Consider the following 19,470-nt stretch of genomic DNA (forward strand, 5'->3'; position numbering starts at 1 on the left):
TCACTCCATCCGGACTGGGTCTGCATAAGGGTGTCCTTTGCTCAGAACCATGTATGCAGTTCTCTTCTTTAGCGGAGGTAAGTAGCTTTCCCAATGCCCAAGGGCGACGTTTAAACACCAAGAGCGCTCTACCTAAAGACGTCACACTGGCTTTTTTTTCTTTCATTTTTTATTGCAGTACAGTTGATATACAATGTTAAGTTGCAGGTGTATGATATAGAGGTTCAGATCTTAAAGGTTATACACTCCATTTACAGTTATTATAAAATACTGGCAGCATTCCCTGTGCCATACAGCATATCCTGTAGCTTGTTTATTTTCTATGTAGTGTCTGTGCCTTTCATGCTGACTTCTCTAGCCAGGCTGAGGCCAGGGGACATCTACCCCGACTTACCCTCCTCCGTCTCTCCCTCCCAACCCTTACTCCTCCTCTCTCACACATTGTCATTAATGAGGCAGCTCAGATACAGCAATGCCCTCTGAGAAACACAGAAGAGCTACTTTGGGACAAAGCTTAAAGCCAGTTTTGCTCACATAGGCCCTCCCTCATGTCCCCTGGATTCTGGTGTCATTACTGAACTTCCAAGGGCTGAGGGGCAGAGGCACTCCTGGCCCAAACTTGGCTTCCACATACATTTTATGCTTTCCTAAGAGCAAAACAGACCCCTTAGCAGCCCCAAATCTGCCAGTACTGACTGATTCAGGTGAACTTATTTCTTCTTTATAGGAAGAAGAAAATCACAAGGGAAATCTTCAAAGGTAAGTTAAGGTTGATGAAATGACAGTAGACTACTGCAGGAAAAACCTCCTGGTCTTAAAAGTCTATCTATAGTCACAGCAGTGCACCGTGACTGACTGACTAAGTCAGTCAAAACTGACTTACCCAGAAGTTTTACTCTAAGTAGTTGCTTTATTACACGGTATTTTAGATGATTAACATCAAAAAAGCCAGTGCTGTGTTCATGTGTGTTAGTGTTGTGGTGAGAGCTGTGTATATAAGGGGATAACTGTGTTAAACGGTTTTTGAAAAGTTCATGGAAACCCCTCTCTTCTGATTTAAAGCCTGGAAAAAACTCCCTCTTGATACGCTATGAGACATTTTAGATTGACCATTTAGAAGCTCTCCTAGGAGGACTTATTACAGTATTTCCAAGAGTAATCCTTGAAGTAAATATAAAGTAGCTGGTGTTTGTAATCATTTTCTAGTAACCACATATGTATGTAATGGTGGGACATGTCTGGAAAGGCCCATATAAGCAAATCTGTTTAAATGGAGCAGCAGGCAGGGGGAGGAGTGAGCCCAGAGGGGACTGCTGTGTGAAATGGTGTTGATAACAGGCGTGAGCCTGCTCACACCGTCCACTGCCCTTGGGAGACTGGGAGTGCTTTAGCCGATAGTGATGAGGCCAGCGGGTACAGGAGACGTCATTTGACAGTTACTTTGTGGTGGCCTCTCCTCTTCCCCACCACGCTGGTATCGGGGTTGGACTAGGACTGTGGTGCAGTCACATCTGCTCTAAGGCAGGGAACTCAGGAAACTCCTGCAGATTCAGCATCAAGGGTGCCTGTCAGTAAACGGAGAGGCCAGGCCACAACCAGGCTTCCCTGCCGCTGTAGGCTGAAACAGAACAGTGCAGAGGACACTTGGAGCTTAACTCCAACTACCCTGGAGCGCCATGCCCCTCCCAGTTTTGAAAGTCAGCTGGAGTAAAATCTGACCAGTCCAAGGCTCCTGCATCAATTCCAGAGCCGTAAGAGCCCAAAGGGTCAGCCCGGGCGGAGACTGTCAGGCCCAGCGCACACAGGCAGGCAGTGGGCTGCGCTGGGTTCGGGGTCGCGGGGCCGTGGCTCCCTAGCTGGTGACAGCTCACACCGCTCCTCCCGCCTTCCCCAGGGCCGTGTCTGTGTCCTCCATGTCTGAGTTCCAGCGCTTGATGGATGGCTCTCCCTTCCTGCCAGAGAAGGGCCTACCCCCCACCTGCAGCAAGGAGGACGTCACCCCACCCCTATCCCCTGATGACCTCAAGTACATCGAGGAGTTCAACAGCAAGAGCTGGGACGACAGGCCCCCAGACCCCTGGGCGGACAGGACCGAAGTCAGCACCGAACCTTTCTCCGACACCGCCTGGTACCTCACCACAAGCATCACCCTGACCACGGACACCGTGACCAACCCCGAGCACTGCCAGAAGCAGCCCCCGCGGAACCTCGTCTGTGCTGAGCAGGCTGGGGGGAGGGGGCTGCACAGCCCCCCTGCCATCCGGAGGCTGGATGGCATTGTGGCAGGGGTCGGCGAAAGCAGGGCCCGAGGGGGCCCCGGGGATGCCAAGGGGGGCCCTTCTGAACATGTGCTCAGCAGGTGGCCCTGTGCCCCCTCCAGGCACCCCCGAAACTACACAGAGGGGGGGCTCCGGCCCCTCGACAGCACCCTCAGCTTCTCCTCCCCGCTGCACAGCCTGGAGCTGCCCAGAAACCTGAGTGACGACATGAAGGAGGTAGCCTTCTCGGTCAGGAGCACCGCCTGCTCCAGCCCTGGCGAGCCTCTGGTTAGGGACATAGCCTGCCAGACTAATGGGTCCCGGACGACAGGGACACAGACCATCCAGACCATCAGTGTTGGCCTACAGACGGAAGCCCTGCGGGGCAGCCCACACAAGTGTCTCACACCCAAGGCAGGAGGTGGTGCCACGCCCGCGTCCTCTCCCTCCCGCGGCCTCAGGAACAGGCAGGTAGCCCCTGCCATTGAGAAGGTGCAGGCCAAATTTGAACGCACATGCTGCTCCCCCAAGTACGGGTCTCCCAAGCTGCAGCGGAAGCCCCTCCCCAGAATGGACCAGTCGAGTAGCAGGGCCTCCCCAGGGCTGGCTCAGAAGGGGTGCGGCGAGTCAGCCTGGGCCCGCTCCACCACCACACGCGAGAGCCCCGTGCACACCGCCATGAATGACGGCCTCTCCAGCCTCTTCAGCATCATCGATCACAGCCCCGTGGTGCAGGACCCCTTCCAGAAGGGGGTGCGGACTGCGAGTCGGTCTCGCTCAGCCGAGCCCCGGCCGGAGTTGGGTCCAGGCCAAGACACCAGCCCCAGCTCCCGGGGCCGCTCACCCAGCCCCATCGGCGGCTCAGAGACATGCAGGGAGGAGGGGGGAGAGGGCACGCCCTTGAGGCAGGACTTATCCGCTCCCCCTGGCTACACACTCACCGAGAACGTGGCCCGGATCCTCCACAGGAAGCTGCTGGAACATGCCTTAAAGGAGGAGCGGAGGCAGGCTGCCCACAGCCCCACAAACATCGGCAGCGACAACCACCTGGGAGAAACGGCAGTCAAGGCCGAGCCAGGGTCCATCGAGGTAATGGAGGTTCAGTCTTCCCCTTACTATGCCCCCACCCCTGGTCTTTCTCAGTGCGGGCAAGGGGGACCCTGGGGCTGTGTACCAGGTCACCTGAGTTCAGGAGGGTGTTGGGAGGACAGAATAAGCAAGAACACAAGCCCTGAGCTGCTGCTGCTTAGAAGAGAAACTCATCTTACCACTTTCAGTGATCCTCTGAAGACAAGGAGATGGTGTTCTTTAAGTAGCTCAGGGACCGACTCGGGTCCTCTTCTCTGGCTCAGTGACCCATGGTTGTCTGTTCATCTGGGCTTTTCACCTGAGGTCTTGCTTGCCCTCTTTCTGTATGAGTTTGTGTCCTGGGATCGTGTGCGCACAGCATCAGGCTTGCTGCTCCAGCTGTGTGGATGAGAGGTTTTGACAGGGTGGACACAGGACACCTCCCGTCAGACCTACAAGAAGAATGTGTGGATAACAGTGTTGACTTAAGTGCAGAGAGCACGCTTATGTCTCACATATCCCGTTACCTTCTCTGTGTGCAAGAGTTCTCTGAGCAGTAAAACCAGGTGAGACGAATGGATAAGGTCAACAGTATGCCTTCACACAACTAGATTACTGTCAATATCCCCCTTACACCTCACCTACTGTTATGCTACCTATGACCACACATTAAATATTATCACACATTACTATTATCATCATTATATGCCCCTATATGCCCCTAAGATTATTCACGATTCCACATGTGGTATAACTGGACCACACCACTTAAAATTAAAAATCAATTCCTGTTTCTGCGGCAGGAATGAGCAAAACAAAGTCAGATGATAATGCCAGGCATCAAAATAGTGGGGCTGGAGGACATATCCAGCTCTTGGTCAGACACCCTTGTGTGTAGACCCACTAGGAAGCCAGATGCAAAACCTCCCCAGCAGTGGAGTCCAGACCCCCGTGGGCATTCTCCAGGTCAGGCAGTCAGCCGATGGCAAAGGTGAGACAGAGAGACACCCTCTGGCTCCCTGGCTGCTCCCTCCCAAGGCCCTGCAGCTCAGCTGCACAGGTGAGGAGAGGAAAGCTGAGGAGGGGAAGAGGTGTATTTCTGTGTCACCTGAGCCCCCTGCCATCCACACATCCCACAGAGGGATAAGTAATGTGCGGCTTCCCACTGTAATTCAAAACACAGAGTTAAATCTGAAGTAGATGAAACCATGTGAAATTGCCAGTGACCTTCAGAAGGGCAATGCTCTGTGGTTCACCCTAATATTGATCGTCTGGGGCCCATGCCTGTCAAAGGTACGTGGTTGTGGGAAAGCTGCCGGTGTGCTCTGAGGCGGCGGCTGCCTGTGCTCAGGTGACAGGTGGTGCCTTCTGTCACCCCACCCCTCCCACAGCGGGGCTAAACCACCCTCAGGTAAGTGTTTTGCTGCTGCAGGGGATCTAGTAGGGAGAGCGCCCCATCTTCCGGGACTGAGATCTTGGGCCCAGAGCATTACTCATTTGTATTAGACACAAAATGGGTTTCATTTTGGAGGCTAAAAATGCTGAGTCACAAATGAATGTGAGACTATAAGGGAAATGGCTCAATAATGGGATCACACCACTCAGGCACAAAGCCAAGCCCCACCCTTTGGTCCTCCATCAAGTCTCTTTGCTACCAGAAAAGGTGACGGCTGATTTAAAGGGGGCCCAGGGCCGGTGTCAGGGGTTCAGACCAGCATGGAGCTCCCTGGACAGTATTGAGATATCATGGTCTTCTTCCTTTCGCTGTGGGAAATAGCTTGTTCTAGATTTCAGGGGATTATTCCTCACCTGAGCTGACTTACTAAATGAGTCCCTCTCTAGATCGTGTCAGTTCTGGGTTTTCATTCCAAACTCCACAGAACAAGTTCTGTTCCACCCTGCCCTCCTCTGAGCCCATGGGTCATCTTCCACAAGTGCTCATGGTGACCCCAAGACACGGTGTTGGAGGGCCCCTGGCCAGGAACGGGCACTGCAGGAAACTCCCCCTCTCTCCTCAGGATCACCCCACAAGCTACTTGCTCCTTTGTTTCTCTTGGAGTCATAGTACAATGCAGACCAAGGCTATGAACAGGAGGGCTGGGGTAGAGAGGAGAACATGACTCAGTTGAAAATTTGAAGGGAAAGTTTTAGTCTGGGCCTCAGTCATTTGGTCATTGTGACTAAGACAGTCTTGCTGTTTAATGGGCTCTGTTTCAAAACCAGCAGCTGTAGGGTGTTGGAAATGCTCGGTGCCACCGGGCAGCTCAGGAAGAGGCTGCTCTGTCGTGGGCCCTCTCCTGCGTGGCTGGGTACGGACCGGCCTACATGCCCACTTCTGCTGAGCCTCACTTCTCTGGATGGCTGTCCCTGGAGCTGCCACCTGGGCCTGTTGACTTTAAACCTTTACTGTTGTTCTTCTTTTAAAATACTTTCCAACCTACTTGCCTTTCTTTTCTTTTGTCTGTCTCTTCTGTCCAGAACCAAACTGTCTTACTAACTGCCCCCTGGGGACTCTAGCCCGCCTCACTCCGTAAGTGCTTTCTTCCTTCTTTCCACTGTCTGCAGAGCTTGTTGGGTAGGTCAGGGATGGCCCAGGGTCCATCTAAAGGGACAGATGGCCAGCCTGGACAGGCCCACATGCCCCCCCACACACACCCCTGAGTGCTGAATGCTCTGTGCAGGAAAGGCACAGTGGCCTGAGAGGGGACTGACTAGCCTGCGGGGTCTGAGCAGAGCGTGGTCTGTGCCTGCTCACCGACAATTGACGTTGTGGTGGCATGTGTGCACCGCCATGTGCTCTGCAGGAAGCTTTTCTCTGTTTTCAACAACCACACGAGAGGGAAGAAATACAAACGTGTCTTGACCTTCTAGGGGTCACCACAGGTGACCAAGTGCTCGACAACATTGTCAACACACAACAGTCACTCCTGCCCCAAAACTGCAGAACCACCTTCAGAGCCCTAGTCGAGGAGCATGAGAAAACACCAGCCTTGTTTCCGATCAAGGAGAGTTACCTCCCCTTATCCACTGGCCTTAAATACACCTGGCTCTCAGAGACCAAGCCTGAGCCCACGAAATATGACAGAATGGCTACAACAGCCCTTTCTAGAAGAGGTGCTCCAAGGACGAGAGCCCCATTACTGCCTGTCTTCCCATTAGTGTTGGCACTGGCCAGGCGTGTTGAATTCTTATCTTTTTAACTTATTCCACTGCAGGGGCTTCTCAGGAAAAGAGAGCATCCTTTGCTCCCGAGTGCTGGTGTGACGTGAAGGGGAACTTTGGCCCCTTAACTCATGCTCACACAGCCTTTCTTTGCGCAGGAACGCACAAATGCGAGTGGAGAGGTGGCACAGACAGACCTGTCACTCAGCATCAGCCAGGCAGAAATGGGCCACAGTGCTGTCCAAAACCCTACTCCAGCACTCTACCCCTGCCACACTTACACACACCTCTTGAGACACCAAAAGACCCAGAGCAGTAGCAGACTTCTCAACCGCTGTCTCCCATACCCTTTAATTTCTGCTGTTTCGGTGCTGAGGTGTTTTCATAGACAAGCTATCTCTGGTTGCCATGGTTTCCATTAGTACAAGAGCTCTGCTGCTGGGGCTCGTAAAAAGTTGCAGTCATGTAAAAAGCCATCAGCAGAACTAGCAACATTAGCATCATCGTGTGTCAGTGCTTCTTTTCTGCTGGCCCCGGGCAGCAACCACTCCCCACCCTCCTGTGCTCTGCCCGACACCTTCTCCCCCCTGTCTCTTCCTCACTCTGCTGCCTACGTGCTCCTTGTGTGGTCTCTGCTGTGCTCATCACATCTCTTCGCATCCCTCCACTTACTTCTGGAGTGGCTCTGAACGTCCTTGTTCCGTGCTCTTCACCACCATGGTCTCCCTCCTCAGCCTCCGGCCGTGTGGGTGTCGTCTGGGTGGACAGAACTCACTTCCTCCTGCCACAGTTGCCCCACCTTTGTGCCCGCAGATCCTGAGTCTGCGTGTCCTTTGTCCTGGCTGCAGTGTTCTATCCCTGTTGTGGGGATCTCACCCAGTGCCAGTCCACCTGGAACAAGCAGCAGCAGAGCTGATTTGAAGGTGAGCCCGCTGCTGATGCAGCTGGCTGGCATCCTAGGGCCCTCTGGGGGTGCCCACAGACCAAGGCACAGGGAGGCTGGCCACAGCAACTGACTAGATGCTTCAGAAGGCCGAAATGATGTGCGCGGCCAGGCAGGACCATGCCCAGGCAGGCCATGCAGACCACTCGCCCCTCTGACTCCCCTTTCCATTCGCTGCAGCCCAGTTCCAAAGCCACTTCTATACATACCCATCTCATGCCACGTTTTCATCATAATTTGCTATCTTCCCATTACTGTTGGCAATGGTCATTCATGTTGAATTCGTAGTCTTTTTTAACATATTCTCTGTGAGCAATGTATATATTAGCATTCAGACCTGCTGGGCTGTTGCACTTGTCTTAGAGAAGTCTGTGTGGGGGATGAGCCCTCCTAGAGGACCTGTCCCTCTTGTAACCCTGTCTTTCTCTTCCTCGGCTCTGAAGGAACTACCTTGTTCCGCACTTGCTCCGTCCCTAGAGCCTTGCTTCTCCAGGCCCGAGAGACCAGCAAACCGTCGCCCTCCGTCCCGCTGGGCCCCACACCCCGCCACTGCCTCACCAGCTCCATCACCCGGAGAACCCACCTCCTTGGAGGAGCTCGGTGATGAGGAGCCGCCTGGGGAGAAGCCGCACGTGTGATGCAGGTCGGCATGGATTATCCGGAATAATTCACTGTAATTTGCATAATCACACCTTCATCATCAACTGAACTCTGCCCCAAAAGGAGAGATCTGATTTTCCCAAGGTCAAAGAATGTTTTTTTTAAAAAAACAAAAACAAAAACACAGCTGCTGAATGTTCAACCTGTGAACCTGAGATGTTTCTAGAATGAAACAGTAAATGTGCCTGTAAGAACTTGATTTTTTTCATAGCTCAGAAAACTATTTTTGTCTCCATCTTTTTTACAAAGTATATTAAAAGGTAAATATGATATAAATAAATTAAAAATGAAAGTTTTAAAGATGTACATTGTAAGAGATTCTGAACACCCTCACGCGCAATATTGACTGCCTGTTAAATCTGCACTGTTAACATTTTGCTTTGGTTTATTTCCACGTTGAATTAGTGTGTTTTAAGTTAATTTTATTTTGTCAGTGTTCTTGTTTTTTAAGAATTTTTGAAATGCTTCAGCCTGTTGGAGTCAGTGAACTTTTCTTAATGAAAAACCATGAAACCAGTAGACAAGGCATCTCCTCTGTCCTAGAGGGGAGAGAGGGCAGCATCTGGAAAGGCACAGAGGCCACAGCTGGGCTGCAAGTCCACCTGCTCCTCTTGACCTGCACGTCTCTGGGTGCATGTCCATAACCCTGCTGTGGTCTCACCCCCTCCGCCATGACATCGTGTGACCCCCTTGTACTGTAGTGTTGGTGTTGTCTTCTTGCACTGACGATACAACAGCATTTTAAAATTACTGTTAGAAGACTAACTGGCAATACACAGTGTTTACTCCAAATTTTCTTGTTTAAGGAAAACCACCACAAAAAGTCACAAGCATACCAAATGGAAAGAGAGGGTGGTACCTCAGCATCTGTATGAGGTGATGATGAAGAAATAAAGTGTTTATAAAACGGCACCTGTCCCAACCTCTTGTTTCAAGCACCCTCCGCCTTAGTTCCTAATGGCTCATGCAAGTTTCCCCTGGAGAGAGGACAGGGGCGGGGGGCGCAGGGGGAAGGCGAGTCAAACAGCCACTCATTTATCTGACTGGGATGCACTGTGAGTGCACAACGGCCTTGCAGCCTCTCTGCAACAGTATATTAGGATTAAAAGGTGACTTCATTTTTGCTAAAAACACCAAAATGGATGGGTGAGGGGGTGTGAAGAAACAGGTTACCCACACTCAGGATGTGCCTGCCCACTCCCCTCCCTGGAAGGTGGGAAAGGCCGTTTCCACCCTGGACTGAGGTGCAGCTGAGCTATCAGACTGACAGACCAGGAGTTTATGAAGTGGTGGTGCTGGTGAAGACAGAACTGCTTCAAGCCGAAGCTTCTAGCTAAAATGTTTCTGCAGCAAATGGGCTAATGGCTTAAGCTTTTTCCCCAGCATTACCACAGTTCCATTAAATATTTTTTTTTTAAAAAGTTGGACATTGGAGCCTGCTGTAGTAGCTGTGGAGACCAGCCTGACAGTTCCTTAGGGAGTTAACCAGTTACCATGTGACCCAGAAATCCCACCACTGGGTGCAGGCCCAGGAAGAAAGCTGGACCTTGGACTGGACAGGTATTTGTTCACCCACGTTCACAGCAGCTTTATTCATGGTAGCCAGAGAGTGGAAACCACCCAAGTGTCCATCAATGGTTCATCCACACACTATTCAGCCTTAGGAAGCAAGGAGATTCTGGCACCTGCTGCAGTATGGATGAACCGTGAGGACAGCATGCTGAGGGCCATAAACTAGTCATAAAAACAATAAATGCTATATGATTCCATTTACATGAGGTACCCACAGTAGTCGAATTCATAGATACACCAAGTCATGGTGAGCAGGAGTTGGGGAAAGAATGAGGATAGTGTTTAATGGGTTTCAGTTCAGAGTTTCAGTTTGGGAAGATGAAAAATTCTGGTAATGGATGGAGGTAATGGCTGCTCAACAATATCAATGTACCTAATTTTATGCATTGGAGAAGGAAATGGCAACCCACTCCAGGGTTCTTGCCTGGAGAATCCCAGGGATGGGGTTGCACAGAGTCAGACATGACTGAAGTGACTTAGCAGTAGCAATGCCACTGAGCTCTACGCTTAAAACACCACTAAATGGTGAATGTTGCATGTATTTTACAACAGTAACAATTTTTAATTCAAAAGGTAAATACTTAACCCCAGAGAGACTGCAAGTTGACAGGTATTTCATTCCTGCTCAGCCTCTGCCCACCGTGAGTGATGGGAGGTGCATTAACACGTCCACTTGGAAGCAAGCAGGCAAGCTGCTGGTGCTCCTAACTGGGAAAGCGCCAGCGTCCAGCGCAAGTACAGTCCGGGACACACACACATCAAAGCTGCCCTGTGCAGCTCGGTTCTCAGACAGGATCCTAAGAGTTGGCAGCCCTGGCCCCCAGAGGCTCTCACTAGTTCAGCAACTCCGAGAGAAAGAGGATCTCTTAGCAGCTGCACCAACAGAAGCCCCAGGACGGGAGACTCTCGTGGGTCTGCTCTCAGTTACACGTCACACCCTGAGATTGTCACCACCAGACTGGTCCAGCAAAGGAAAACCACCAGGGCGGTAAGAACAGAGAAAGGGTGACTGGAAGGCAGGGAAACCTGGACGTGATGGTGGGGGGCCCCTGGAATCACAGGAGAGGTTCTGGTCACCACAGAACTGCCCTCTGCCTGGTGATGACTCCCAGATACAGAAACAAAATATAGAGGTAGTACAGTGTAAAGCCTAAATTAAGCGGGGCTTGAGCTGGACTTGAGAGGAAGGCAGGAGAGACTGTCAGGGGTGGGGAGGAGGAGCAGAGGTGTGGGGAGGGGCAGATGAAGGCCTGGCACCCGGGCAGCGGCGTCACTGCTGGAGGAGAGCGTGCACGGACGCAGCCATGTCAGTGGCACCAGTGCCTCGAAAGTGGTTTGGAGCCTCTCTGACCATCCAGTTCTCTAAGGGTCGGGCACACGTATTCTTGAATCCATTTACTGTGGAACCACTCCAACTTTTTCATGGGCAGGACTAGAGGATGAGATTAGTTCCTACACTCCCGTCCAAATGGAGTGAGGCACTAAGCGGGTAAAGAGCAGCTGCCTGTCTGTTCACGTCCCCACCCGCCGCCCTCATGTGCAATTTGCTCTTATGTCCTAAACAAAGAGGCAGAAGCAGATTCCTCCAAGCCAGCTAAGAGTCCTCACACCCACCGGGCGTGCCCTGCCCAGTCCTTGCTACATTAAGGTTTTCAGTATTACGTGTCTTTTAAAAATATATATCTGTGCAAATCATAATTCTAATTCCCTTTAGCACATCTGTGTCTCACTCTACTGAGCTTGTCAGAGTTATGCATATTTGTTCTGTCCAAAAAATAGCTGAGAACTGCAACTATCATTTTCTAATTCATTGATTTTTTTTTTAAGTTGTGGATTTTAACTGTGTTTTAAAAACCATTTTAAAGTATACGATCCCATGGGATTTGGAACATTCACAATGTTGTACAGTCATCACCACTGTCTAATCCCACAACATTTTCATCACCCTACAAGGAAATACACATTAAGCAGTCCCTCCCCCCAGCGCCTGGCACCCGCGGACCTGTTTTCTGTCTCTGTGGGTTTGCCAATTCAAGACATTTCATGTAAATGAAATCTCAGTGTGAACATGTCTGGCCTCTTTCACCTAGCCTATTGTCATGGTTCACCCACACTGCAGCCTGTCACTACTTTCCTTTCAGAGTTGAATAATATCCCACTATATAGATTACTACATTTTCTTTATCTGTGCATTTTTAAAACAAAAGGAAATGCTTTGTTTACCTTAAATAGCCTTGATGGTTCCCCAAAAGGAAGTCACAATGAATAATCAGGACACTCAGTTCAATTGCTCAGTCGTGTCCAACTCTTTGCAGCCCCATGGACTGCAGCACGCCCGGCTTCCCTGTCCACTCAGTCAATTCGCAAATTTGAGGCACTGCAGTGTCTTTAACATCAAACAGTCATTTCCTGGGGCCACCAGTACGTGTTATACTTAGGTTTTGTCTGCCTTTAGTCCTCTCGGCACCATTCTTTGAGGCAGCACTGGAAACCAGTATAGTAGGAATTCAGGCTGAGTCATAAGCAAGTTGGCCATTTAAGTGAATCTGATGACATCAGTCTTTAGTAAACTCTGGGCTACTCCACTCAGACTAGAGAAAGCTGAATTTGAATCCTGTTTTGAACACAAAGGACTGCAATCTTAAAGGGCTATCTCTTTTAAATTCATCTGAGCGATAGCAACAATAATACGTAATTCCCAGGGCATGTAAGGATCAAGGTTTGTTGTATACCTACTGTGTGCAAGATCCTGCACTAAGATCTGCGAACAACAACTTTCAACCAGGACCAAACAAAACAGAAAGAGGCTCCCTGCTCTCTCAGAGCTTATGTCCTGTGATGAGAGACCAGAGTAAACAGGTGTGAGTGTGATGGAGAACACTGAGCTAAAAGGCTTCCCTGAGAGACACCCCATGAACTGAGGTCTGGGCAAGAAGCAGCTGTTGGGCATTCAGAGGATGTAGCTGGTGAAAAGTGGCGATGAAGAGCTGAGCCTGTGTGTCCCTGGAAGTGAAGGATGGGTACTCTGACCTGAGGAGGGCAGGGGAGGCCTCACAGTACACAGGGAAGAGGGAATTTTACACTAGGTCAGGGGGAAATCCATGGAACGATATTAAGCAAAGAAGAAAAGAACTTTCTAGAACACCACTGTAATGTGAGGATAAGGCTGGCCCAGAATGAAGGCTTCCCGACAAATGGCTGCTGCGCTGACCCAGAGCAGCCTTGCTGGTAGCTCCAGGGTTTCTGCTGCTGCTGTTATTATTAGCATCGCGCCACCAGGCTGGCCACAGGCCGCTCATCAAGAGCTGGGCTGTAGGACCTGCTGCTGAGGCTCCCACAGGGCCCACCGCCACACTCCAGGATCTACCGCAGCTGTTCAGATAAAAACCGGGCCAGGCCCTCACTGGCTCTGCGGCTGCCTCTCAGGCTAGGCCAGCAGCCCTGTGAGTGGCCTTGGATCAAGAACAGGCTCCTCTCTTAGCCCCCTACCCTTTGGGCACAAAAATCACACAAGCTTCCCATTCCTGTTCTGTTTCAAAGGTCTGCTTCTTCTCCAAAAAGAAGCTGGCACTTCTAAGCTATAGTCAGTTACCTGCCATTTATTAAGAATGGGTTCCTACTCTTTAAAGTTGTCTTTATAAGGGGACCACAGAGGACTCTGGGTATTTGGATAGTGTGGGAGGGTTGGGGAGGCACCCAGTTATAAGCACTGCACCACATAATATAAAAGTCAGATAGGAACAAAAAGATAGCTGACTTTGTTTATTCTAGGCTCAGTTCTGTCCATTACACTGAATGAACCCAGCCCATTTCAAAGATAGAAACTTCTGTAACTTCCTAGTGAGCTAATAAACTTCAACAGGGCACCAGGAATCCAAACTTCACAAATCCCCACAGTAATCCTGGAACAAATTCACCGCTCATTATTCATCAACTCCAGTCTTCTCTATACAGGTGGTTTTAACTGATTAAAACACAAAGTGCTGAAGACAGGATGATGAAGAGGATGCATCTGAAAATAGATGGTGGAATTATAAACTCTGAGTTCCAAATTTCTGGAGAATGACTAAGCAATAAGCAATTATCTATAAAACTGTTTATACTTATTGAGTCACTTCACTTAGGGGAATTTACCCCCAAATAATTCCAGTGACAGCAGTGTAATTTGTACAATAGATTCACAACACCACAGATTATACACAAAAATCTGGGAGTGGGCTAAACAAGTTCTGGTCCATCCACAGGTTTGAACACTGTGCTCCTTCACCTAGAAAACATTCCTGGTGACCAGAGACTGGATGGACCTGTGGGGACTCAAACATAAATGTCATGTACCTGCTCCCACGAGGCTTATTCCCTGGTCAACGGTGTCCAACTACCTCAGCTCAAACCCTGCTTCACCACTGTCTACCCAAACACCCTTGGGAAAATTACCTGTGCCCCCCAAGTCTGAGTTTGCTGCTCTGCAACGTAAACAATGATCACCTTATAGGTAAGGTGTGAGGTCTGGACAGCTAATACCTGTCAAGCACTTAGACTAGATTTGTGAAGTAAAATGATTATATAAATGTCACATTATAAAACAATATAATATGTGCTGTAATAGTATATTTAAGTGTAGAGTGAGCACAGACTTGGGACTGATTCTGCCCAGGGCTGGGGCAGAGGGTGTGTGGTGGGGGTGGGGCAGGGTGTGGACAGCAAGGTCTAGGAAGACCTCATGCTGAGCTATTTGGGAAGAGTCTTGAAGGAAAATGAGGAAAGAGACTGAGAACTTTCAGAAGGACTGCCTAGGTTGTACATGTAATACTCCTTTCAAGTTTCCGAAGAGAGGTTCCAATTTATTTTCAATTACTTTTGTATTCTGAGCTGGTGTTTTCACTGAACCTGACACCATGCTATGCTTTCTTGGAGAGAAAAGCAAAGGGTGAAAAAGTAGCTCAGTCATCCTGACCCCCAGGACCCTGCCATCCACCTCAACACAGCCAAAAAGCAGGTTACCCTTCCTGAGGCACCCATCCACTATGGCATTTCATAGGAAGAGTCACTCTGATCCACTAAAAGCCTCTCACTGTTGAAGCGTTAATAGTGCCACCAGGAGCCACACTGGCACTGTCTTCTTGTGGTTCATGCCTATCTGTGAGCTAGAATCCAGACAGGTGCCAACATTCTCAAGGCAGTGCTAGTAAAAATGAGATACATATGAATTTTGCTGTGTAGTCACTAGAACTGTTCATGATTAGTCCACCTACTTCTGAGCACATTATAAAAATCACCCCCATTTTCCCCTGAAGTTAGGCAAGGCTTTTTGCTAATGAAGTATGAACCAGAGTCGCATACGTCACTTTCTGCTGGCAGTTTTAAGAGCCAATACACCACCTGCTATGTTGCTTTCCTGCCTCAGCAGCTGTGAGACCACTGACCCTTCAATCTGGGCCTCTGAGTGGTGCCATACACAGACCCACTGTTGTATGAGCGACAAATAAGTCCTTGTGCAGTAACACCACTGAGAGTTGGGAACTGTTCATTAAGGCAGCACAACTTAGCCCATCCTGACTGGAGTAACTGTCAAAAAATGGGAATGCATGTATAAGTAATATGAAAAAACAAAAACTACATGATCATCTCAATGGGCACAGAAAAAACATTTGATAAAATTCAACATCCATTTTTTATAAAAACTCTCACCAAACTGTGTACAGAGGGAACATAACATAATAAAATAAACCCACAGCCAACATAATACTCAACAATGAAAAGCTGAAGGCTGCTCCACTGAATTCTGGAACACAACAAGGATGCTGACTCTCACCACTCCCATTCAACATAGTACTGGAAGTCCTAGCCACAACAGCCAGGCAAGAAAAAGAAACAGAAGGTGTCCAAGTCTGAAGGGAAGGGGTAACGCTGCCATTATATACAGAAGACATGGTATCTATACAGAAATCCCTGAAGATTCCACACAAAAACCATTAAAACTGATCAACGAAGTCGGCAAGGTAGCAGGACACAAGATTAACATACAAAAACCTGTTGCCTTTCTTTACACTAACGAAATATCAGGATGAGAAAGTTTAAGAAATCCAATTTAAAATCACATCAAAAAACATCTAGGAATAAAACTAACCAAGAAGGTGAACGACTTACATACCAAGAACTATAGAACATTGCTAAAAGAAACTGAATATGATTCAAAGAAATGGAAAAATATTCCATGCTTTTGGACTAAATGAATATGGTTAAAATGGCCATACTACTAAAAATAAAAATCTACAGGTTTAATGTGACCCCTATAAATTACCCATGAAATTTTTCACAGATTAAAACAAATAATATTAAAATTTACATGGAACCATGAAGGACCCATAGTTGCCAAAGCAATCCTGAGGAAAGAGAATAAAGCCAGAGGTATAGTCCTCCCAGACTTACAATACTACAAAGCTATAGTAATTGAAACTGCCTGGTACTGGCACAAAAACAGACATGGATGAACAGAACAGAACAGAGAGCCTAGAAATAAACCCACATAGCTACAATCTTCAACAAAGGAGATGATAATATACAACGGAGAAAAGACAGTCTCTTCAGCAAGTGGTGTTGTGAAAGCTGGACAGCCACATGTAAATCAATAAAGTTAGAACACACACCCTCACACTTTATACAAAAATAAACTCAAAATGGCTTAAAAGACATAAATATATGACAAGATATCACAGAATGTAGGTAAAGTATTCTCAAACAAATGACAGCAATATTTTCTTAGTTCAGCCTCCCAAGGCTACAGAAATAAAAGCAAGATAAACAAGTGGGACCTAATCAAACTTACAAGCTTCTGCACAGCAAAGAAAATCATACACAAAAAGACAGTTTACAGACTGGGAGAAAATATTTGCAAATGATGCAACCAACAAGGGCTTAACTTACAAAATATACAAACAACTCATACAACTCAACAACAAACAGCCCAATGAAAAAATAGACAGAAAACCTAAATAAGACATTTCTTCAAAGAGCACACACAGATGACCAATCGGCACATGAAAAGATGCTCAACATCACTAATTATTAAAGAAATGCAAATCAAAACTACAAGGTACCACCTCATACTAGTCAGAATGACCATCATTAAAACACAAATAACAAATACTGGAGAGGATGTGGAGAAAAGGGAACCTTCCACTGCTGATGGAAATGTAAATTGATGCAGCCACTATGGATGTTCCTCAGAAAACTAGAGTTGCCATATGATCCAGCAATTCCACTCCTGGGCATATACCTAGATAAAGTTATAACTCAGAAAAGATACCTGTACCCGCTATGTTCACTGCAGCGCTGTTTACAATAGCTAAGACACAGAAACAACCTAAATGTCCATCGACACAGATGAATGGATAAAGAGGATGTGGTGCGTTTACACAACTGAGTATTACTCAGCCATCAAGGAGAATCAAATAATGCCATCTGCAGCAACAAGGATGGACCAAAAGATTATCATACTTAAGGAAAGTTTAGACAAATACCATATATCACTTACATGTGGAATCTAAAATATGACACAAATCAACAGAACAAAAACAGACTCATAGAGGACAGGGAGTGGAGGATGACTGAGAGTTTGGGATAAGCAGATGCAAACTATTATATATACGATGGATAAACAATAGGTCCTATTGTATAGCATAGAGAACTATATTCAATATCCTGTGACAAACCATAATGGAAAAGAATGTGAGAAAGAATGTGTGTATGCGTGTGTGCATATATATATGTATGTATATGTATAACTGAGTCACTTTAATGCACAGAAAAAATTAACACAACACTGTAAATCAATAAAATAAAATCTTCAATAAAATCTTTTTTAAAAATTTAAACCTTTAAAAAACATCTACAGATAATAAATGCTGGAGAGGGTGTGGGATAGAACCCTCCTATACCCTTGCTGGGAATGTAAACTGATACAGCCACCACAGAAAACAGTATGGAGGTTCCTTAAAAAGCTCGAAATAGAGCTACCACATGATCCTGCAATCCTATACATATATCCCATATATATATCCCCAGGCATATATATGGAAAAGTGAAAGTGTCAGTCACTCAGTCCAACTCTTTGTGACCCCATGGACTGTTGCCCACCAGGCTCCTCTGTCCGTGAAATTCTCCAGGCAAGAATACTGGAGTGGGTTGCCATTTTCTTCTCCAGGGGAACTTCCCCACCCAGGGATCAAACTCGGTCTCCTGCATTAAAGGCAGACTCTTTATGGTCTGAGCCAAATCATAATTAGAAAAGAAACACACACCCTGTTCACAGCAGCACTATTTACAATGGCCAAGACATGGAAGCAATCTAAATGTCCACTGACAGATGAATGGATAAAAAAGATGTGGTATATACACACAATGTAATACTACTCAGCCATAAAAAAGAATGAAATAATGCCATTTGCAGCAACATGGATGGAACTAGAGAGAATCATACTAAGTCAGTCAGACAGAGAAAGACAAACATCATATGATATCATTAATATGTACAATCTAGAAGACACAAATGAGCTTATTTACAAAACAAAACAGAGACTCAAAACATAAAAAACAAACTTACGGTTGCCAAAGAGGAAACAGGGAGAGATGAATTAGCAGGAGTTCGGGATTAACATATACACACTATTACATATAAGAGAGATAAACAACAGGACCTACTGTACAGTACAGTGAACTATATTCAGTATCTTGTAATAACCTGTAATGGAAACGAACCCAAATAATTACACACACACACACACATATATATAACTGAATCACCTTACCATCCACCAGAAACACATTATAAATCAACTATACTTCAATAAAAAATAAGCACACATTTTAAGAAAAGAAAAAAATGAGATAAAATTTTCACAGCATATAAAGCTGCTACTTCATGTTAACAGATTTTAAAGCTATGCAAAGTTATTATTTTCTTACTGAATAGAACTTTCAGTTCCTTTACCTCAGAGGACAGACATTATTATTGAACTGACTACAGGGATAAAACACAAGCGAACAGCTCGAATATTCCAGTGACGCTGCTTCCTGCCCCCTTCCTTTTTCTTTCCAGCTACATTTGTTGGAAAAGTCCAGACAGAGTTCCTCCTCTGAGCCAGCAAACTGAGACAAAGGTGAAGAGTGGCTTTCCTAGGGAATTACAAGTGCATGTTGAAGACTATAAAAAGACTTGTCCTCACCAAGCCCTCATTTAATACATAATTTTAACCATGGCAACCATTTTCAGAGGGTGCTTCCCTTGAAACTTAGCACAATGGTCTCTGTCCTCACGGCATTTGAGAGTTGCCTGGAGTAACTTAAGGCCCTTCCCAAATCAAATAAATCAGACTCCCGTGGGTGTATCCATCAGTATACTTAGACGGGTCCCCTGTGGGTCTGGACAGCCAAGACTGGGAACTATGAATGCTGGCAGAGAAGAAGTGCTTAACTGAGACGTCCCCAAACCTTACTGCACACTGGGGTCACCCGGGGGCCTTCAGAAACCCCATCCCCACCTCCCGCCCCAGACCTCACGATGTAATTGGTCTGGGGCAAGACCTGGGCACTGGGATTTTTTAATGAATTAATCCCCTTTGGAATTAATTCTGTTCTGCAGCATTGTTCAAGAGCCCGTCTTACCCCATGTAAGAGCTCAGGGGCTGAGTCAGAGAGACAAGGGTACAGCACCGTGTAGTCGTGGGCATGGTCCTCACCCTGCCAGGGGTCTGGCTTTCTAATTCTGTGCAGTGGGAATCACAGCACCTACCTCACAAAGTGGCTGTG

At 47.5% G+C, this 19,470-nt stretch overlaps 1 protein-coding gene across 7 annotated transcripts in view; it reads left to right on the forward strand.

Annotated features, from left to right (window-relative positions):
- The window catches only part of MTCL1 (microtubule crosslinking factor 1), a 111,541-nt gene extending 102,540 nt beyond the window's left edge, over positions 1-9,001 (forward strand). For 5 of the 7 annotated variants that reach the window (XM_043888805.1, XM_043888807.1, XM_043888801.1 and 2 more), the window contains 3 exons: positions 728-759; positions 1,895-3,347; positions 7,875-9,001. In XM_043888805.1, coding sequence (XP_043744740.1) covers positions 728-759; positions 1,895-3,347; positions 7,875-8,069 — 1,680 coding nt within the window. In that variant the 3' untranslated portion in view covers positions 8,070-9,001. Of the gene's footprint in view, positions 1-727; positions 760-1,894; positions 3,348-5,804; positions 5,857-7,874 lie in introns of all 7 variants that reach the window. The other 2 variants (XM_043888803.1, XM_043888804.1) reach the window with 1 other exon arrangement.
- Positions 9,002-19,470: the final 10,469 nt, after the last annotated feature.

The sequence above is a fragment of the Cervus elaphus genome, chromosome 27 (genome assembly GCF_910594005.1).
Source record: "Cervus elaphus chromosome 27, mCerEla1.1, whole genome shotgun sequence".
NCBI lineage: Eukaryota > Metazoa > Chordata > Mammalia > Artiodactyla > Cervidae > Cervus > Cervus elaphus.